Here is a 6479-nt window from a genome sequence, read left to right on the forward strand (position 1 = left end):
AATCTTTGAATACAATCAATGCTTTTACATCTTTGATTTCATTTCAGTGCTGTACAGATAATCACCTGACTGAGTTCCAATTAACTGAGGGGAAAGGGGGCGGAGAAAAAGGTCTGGTCACCACTCATACTCTGTAACAAGAACGGTCCTGTTCCGTAGAAAGTGAAGGGTCAGTTCCACCTCTGCCTGCTGCCTCCTGTGCCGTCCTCATGCTTGCCATCCTCCTTCCTTTAGCCCCTTTCAGATGCTCCAATCTGATTTTATTTATCCCTTACAAATCAGGGGCTGTTTCTGAAGTTCCTGAGGTTGAATTTTCTTGGCAAACCTCTACCAATGAACACCAGCATAGGATATATACATTTTGATTAGCATACACTGCAAAACTTCCTCCCCCAGTGTCAAGGGGATGAAAGCAGGGGGTCTCCACTGAGAGCACTTCCTGGATTAGATCCTTGGAATGTCAAGCTTCCTGCCTAATCACCTCATACATCCGCTTCTCAAATCTGAGCACAGATCCCACCATGAGTTAACGTCATCTCCGGAGAGTGAAGTGCTACTCCTGCTGCTTCTCTTCTAGGCCGACCTCAACAGGAAGAGCTTCATCTTCTGCACCAGGAGGATTTTCCTTGGGATCACAAGTCCCTTCCTGGCTATCTGATCTTCTGGCAATGCCTTCGTCCTTATCCCTAGAACCTTCTTGTGCCCCAGGCCCCTGAGGTAGCTCCTGGCCTGGGGCTTCAGTACCTCCCTGGAGTGCGTGCTGCTCAGCTCCAGCGGGAGGCTGTGGAACGTCCTTATCCCTAGAACCTTCTTGTGCCCTAGGCCCCTGAGGAAGCTCCTGGCCTGGGGCTTCAGTACCTCCCCGGAGTGCGTGCTGCTCGGCTCCGGCAGGAGGCTGTGGAACCGGATCAGCGCCTAACCCAGGCAGCTGCGAGGAGTTCTTGAGGTGGCAGTGGCACAGAGGGCAGGTCTCCTGGACATACAGCCACTTTTTGAGACAGCCTGCATGGAAGAAGTGACTGCAAGGTGTGATCACGGCAGATTTCATGTCCTACAAAGGGGGGAAAGAGATACCTCATGAACATCTGTTGTCTAAAACCTTTGCCGCTACGCATGTGTTCTAGTTCCAACTTTCCTTTCCTTTCCTACAAAGTCTCCATAGAAAATCTGTAACACAGATCTTACAATAAAACTCACAGTGTATGTTTGTAATAATCCTCTTGCCATCAGAGACCCCTTTATACAAACAAGAACCACTGGCTAAGCAATTTCTAAAAGGAAGTAAAAACCAAACATGAGGCAGAAACAACCTATGTAACTGGGTTCTGTCTTAGTGTGAACACAAAGGTATAAAACTATAGCAGTACAATTACTGGGTCTCCACGAGTATAATCAGAACTTCAGGAAGTCTGATGAAGATGGGACTTTCTCCATTTTTCGCTTCTACACAGCTCAAAAGATTATTCCATGATGAGATTATTGGCAAGGAGACAAAATCAGTCACATAACACCAGGGTATTGGCAAGGAAGTGGCAACTTCGTCAGGGACAATGTACATCCCAGTTTCCACAGTACAAGCCAGTGTTTCTTGGCATGCATCAGAACCACCAGAGTGCTTGCTAACCATGCACATTCTGGGGCCATCCCAGACCTTCTGATCTGGCTATCTGAAGATGGCATTCACAAATCCACAGGTACAGCAGGCCACCCATGGGACTTTCATGCACATTTAGGTTCAATAACCACTGGAATAAGCAGTGGTATACTTTACACTAATAGTCCCTGTGTGAGATATATTTGGGGAGGGAAGGCTGAGGATATGAAATTTAAATTATAACAATACACATTTGGTGAATCAACCATTAATTTTGTCTCAAGTCCCAAACCATGGAGTTGTGGCTATCACAGAAATTCCTTGCCAAGAACCAGTAACACCTGGGAGTGGACTTTTAAGCAGAAAGCCATCCAAGGAAGAGCAGCCAGCTGGGAAGGTAAGCGATTCGAGTTTCGTTTTCTGTGTGGTGTCAGCAGGTAGTCCAGGCACCTCAAAAAAAGTGATGTGACAACGAGAAACACAAAAAGAGGACTCTCGAGTCCCAGAGATGGTATACTTAGACATCGGCAGCTGAAGCCAGTGTGCCTCAAATCTGTCTCTGCCGTGCTTTGTCCTGCATCCTACAAGGCTACGGGGCACAAAGGAGCCAGAACGAAGACAACGGCCACTTAATCTGGGGGGAATCTACACTGCTCCTCCATCCCCTCAAATGCAAAACCAACCTGGAAAATATTCTGCTAGTACCCCAAGTATGCTCCAGTAACAATCAAAAAGTGACAGCTGAATTTTACTATTGGGAAAAATTCCTCTTCCTGACAGTCTTAACACACAAGCACATAACATCTATGCTATAAAGCAGCTTGGAGCAAGTCCCAACCCCTGTACACTCACTGACACTGTTAGTCACTCAATCGTGTCCGACTCTTTGTGACCCCATTTACTGTAGCCCAGCAGGCTCCTCTATCCATGGGATTCTCCAGGCAAGAATACTAGAGTGGGTTGCCATTCCCTTCTCCAGGGGATCTTCCTAACCTAGGGATCGAGCCTAGGTCCCTTGCATTGCAGGTGGATTATTTACCATCTGAGCCATGAGGGAAGCCCCTGATACTATCTATAGTTTTCTTCCGTCAGCCTACACTCTTTTTTAAGAGTGACTGTACAGGAACAGCTTGTGTTGTCACCCAGGATTTCTGCCCGTATTTCCTACAGTACGGTTTAACTTGAGAAGCTGCTGTCACCCTCCTGCACAGGTGACTGCTGACTCAAGTCCAGGGCTGTTGTATGTTATTGCTCTATCTCCAAGCTGATTTAAATACTATCTTTCAATTCCTGATAGAAGGCAGTCATCCTCTACGGAGGGCTCTTGTACCAAAGACGTCACGGAGGCCACCTGTAATGTACACCGACTGGCTGCCTCTACTGTATCTCCTGCCCCCACTTCCACACAGAGCCTGCACTCACCTCAGACACCCCTCAACTATAGAGAAGCACTACTCTCTCCACCTGCACTAACTGTATCAATGAACATTTATTCCCCACCCTGGAAATACCAGAAGGGAAAGAGTCAGAATCTTGGCACACCACTTTTCAGAAGTTGCTGACTCCTGATTGTTAGTCTATATTTGATAGTACATACATATGTGTGAGTGTGTATATACTATATATATTTATATATATTCAGGAGTAAATATAAAATACACCTGACCTGTTTTTCCTTTATTTATGGGTGAGCAATGTTGAAAATAACAGTAAATTAGAACTTCAGGGACTAAATTTAAAACTTACTTTTGAAATAAACTGGAAATATTTTATCAGGTTTTTAATAATTTCTGAGGCCCACTATTTTTCACCCAGGAAATTTAACTTGAATTTGGATAATGTGGTTAAAGTCCCGCAGGCCCACCCAAATGGCTTCTTACTGCAAGAGTTACCTGATAACAGATGGCACAAATATCGTTGTGCTTCTCCAGCTGCTCCTTCGTAGCAATGGGTAATGATTTAATCTTATTCACAGCGTCCCTGCGGAGCAGGAAGCTCTTCCACCCCAGCTGGGCCCGAAGCCACACATTATAGTAGGAATGGATGAAGATGATCATTGAGCCCATCACTGTCCATTCTCCAAAGATGGTCTCTGAGACGCCATAGGCCACCACGCATAGGGCCACGAGAAACTCCAGCAGGCGGTAAGTGCCATTCACATAGTAGATGACATCATCCATGTTTTCTACTGGCTCCTTTCTGAATTCCTCGACCATAAATAAGACATAAATAAAAAGTGTTCCGAGAACCTGGGGAGAAAAAAAAAAAAAAGGTATGCATATAATCACTACAAAAAGTTTTTCACAGACTTAAAAAAATAACATATTACTAATACCTCTAGGATGCTAGATTTAATGTGCAGAGGGGACAGTGATGTAATTAAAATGTGGGTGATCTCAGTAATGCAGATCTTTGATACTGAAAAGGACCCTGAGTTAACTTTCCTAATGATGATTCTGATTAGTAATCAGTCTTCTCTGACTTATCCTTTCCCCTGCTCTCCAAGCCCTCAAAATTCTACCTGAATTTTCCTAATTCTGTTATTCACGCCTGTTCCTCAACTTTCGAAGAACCTTTACTTCTACAAGGAACAATGAATAAATCTGTATCACCAGTGCCGCATTCTTATTTGTTACTGATTAGGCAACCAAGCTCCACCTGCAAGTTACAATAAGCTTATCCATTCCATGGTAATAGTTTGTGTGTATATGTGTGTGTAAAGTACATGTCTATGTATCATGTCTGTGTACATCATATCTCTGTAATACATACACAGATATCATACATTTATATACATTATGAAATTACGGATATTTTCAAATAGACATTTACTTAAAAATGTGTTCCAAACAAGCACTAAAATCTTAATATTTTATAGTTACTTATCTATTTAAGGTTTTCATGACAGTTCTATGCCATACCATTTTGAAAAAGAGATATTGCAAAGTTTAATAATCTTGATTAAAAAAATGCAGTGACTTAGATTGGCCTAGTACTTCAATAACCTCTAGTAAAGAGCATGGGAAGGAATCACCTAAAAAGTCCACTTCTAATTGTTAATTTTTAAAAAGTTTGTAATTCCTTTTCTGAAAGGAAAAATATGAAAGTTATTTATTATACAAAGTTCATTAATCCTGGACTTACCTGAAGAGAGGTGAGAATGCTGCTAGAAATAATAATAAGAAGCCAAAAATCCATGTGGAAAAACTGGCAAATCATGTAAGCCATATAAGCAGGGAATACCAGTAAAAATAAACAAAGGCTCACAGCACGGAAGTGTTTCCATAAACTCCTGAAGAAAGAAAAGTATTCTTTTAATGTGTCTGTCACCCAGCAGGATAACCCACAGGTCTTATGCCATGCTTCAATTTCACAACATTTTACCACACACCCTTCTCCAAGTCACAGGGCTAGATTTCAGGGCAAGTCATGTCCAAGGCATCGTACTTCCAAGAACATGACTGATTTCTTTTCCCTTAACCTGGGGCACTCAGTCAGTTGCCAAGTACTACCAATTCTTTTTTTTTTTTCCTCAATAGTTTGCTTTCAGTCTCATTCCCACTCCTAGCAATTTCAAAGCAATTTCAAGCTTTCACAGCATTAAACCTTAACAGGTTTGACAGTAATTTGCTTTCTTAAGTCATGACATCCTCTCCTCACCCGCAACACCCTTGATGAAAATCTCTCCGGCCATCTGTGTGGCCATTAAGTGCAGTGTTACTGAAAGGAATGGCCCTCGATGAACAGGCATATTACCCCTCACGTGTGCTGAGGATGAGGAAAAACTAGGAACCATGGAAATCTAAGACCTATTAGCTGATTGTCCTCCCTTCTTGCCCCTATTCCTGAATAGATTAATCATCCTAAAGCTCAACTAGCATAATCCTGTCAACACCTTCTCTAAACTTCCTAGCCTCGCATCTGAGGGCCTCCACTCCCAATTTTTTGGCTCAAACTCATCAACATCTGATGGCTAATTGTCTTCCCAGAAAAACACAAACAGTCTTAAACATCCCACCAGAAATGTCTCCATCCCATCTTGTTTTCTAAACTCTTTCAATCAGTTCAAGCTAAACACATGTATTTATACAGGTAATGTAATTTTTTCCCCAGGAATTACCTACCCTCTAAGAATTCTTAACACCTGTACCAATCATACAATGAACTGAAGCACTGTTTCTTTCAATATATATGTATATATAATATGTATTTTATATATCATATACATCTAAATACCTTTATTTATATTTTTACTTTATATTATTTAATTAAACATATTTTTATATATGTACGAACATTAACAAAAAAAAGTCCTACTGTCCAAATTTAAACTGCTTGAAAAATATGATAACTCCAGCTCCTGAGCACAGTCATGTTTGAAGTAAGTGCCAAATAAAACCTGAAAATTATTTCTGCTTGAAATTTTTCAAACTACTTTCCATCTATGACTACCTTTTCTTACCTACCCATCTATCCACTCAAGTGCAAAGCCCTATGATGTAAGCAGGACAAAAGCTTACCATAATTATTACACACAAGAATAGTTACACATATAATGTTATGCTTTTAACACACACAACATATCAAGAGATTCCTTAGATTTCAGCTTTTGGTTCCATTTGAACCCTCCTTACTATCAATAGTGGAATAGACAGCAGGAGCTCCCTGGTTACCACCAAAAAAGGAACATAATCTTTTCTTTTGTTTACATCTTCATACACTGTAATATTCTAATAGATAATTCCTTAAATATATTCCAAATTTAATACAGACTGTATATCGATTTCTAAAAGAAAAATGACACAACCCTCCAACAGCAACTTCCTTAAGCAGAACTTTGAAAAACTCTATGCAAAAAAAAAAAAAAAAAAAAGGGAGGTAATTT

At 41.2% G+C, this 6479-nt stretch overlaps 1 protein-coding gene across 6 annotated transcripts in view; it reads right to left on the reverse strand.

The window, feature by feature from the left end:
* Positions 1-6479, reverse strand: part of RNF145 (ring finger protein 145) — a 62929-nt gene continuing 56450 nt past the window's right edge. For all 6 annotated transcript variants that reach the window (XM_010855298.1, XM_010855301.1, XM_010855300.1 and 3 more), the window contains 3 exons: positions 4739-4886; positions 3487-3843; positions 1-1051 (listed from right to left, as the gene is read on the reverse strand). In XM_010855298.1, coding sequence (XP_010853600.1) covers positions 554-1051; positions 3487-3843; positions 4739-4886 — 1003 coding nt within the window. In that variant the 3' untranslated portion in view covers positions 1-553. The remainder of the gene's footprint in view (positions 1052-3486; positions 3844-4738; positions 4887-6479) is intronic.

Source organism: Bison bison, unplaced genomic scaffold, assembly GCF_000754665.1.
Source record: "Bison bison bison isolate TAMUID 2011002044 unplaced genomic scaffold, Bison_UMD1.0 scf7180017864363, whole genome shotgun sequence".
Taxonomy (NCBI): Eukaryota; Metazoa; Chordata; class Mammalia; order Artiodactyla; family Bovidae; genus Bison; species Bison bison.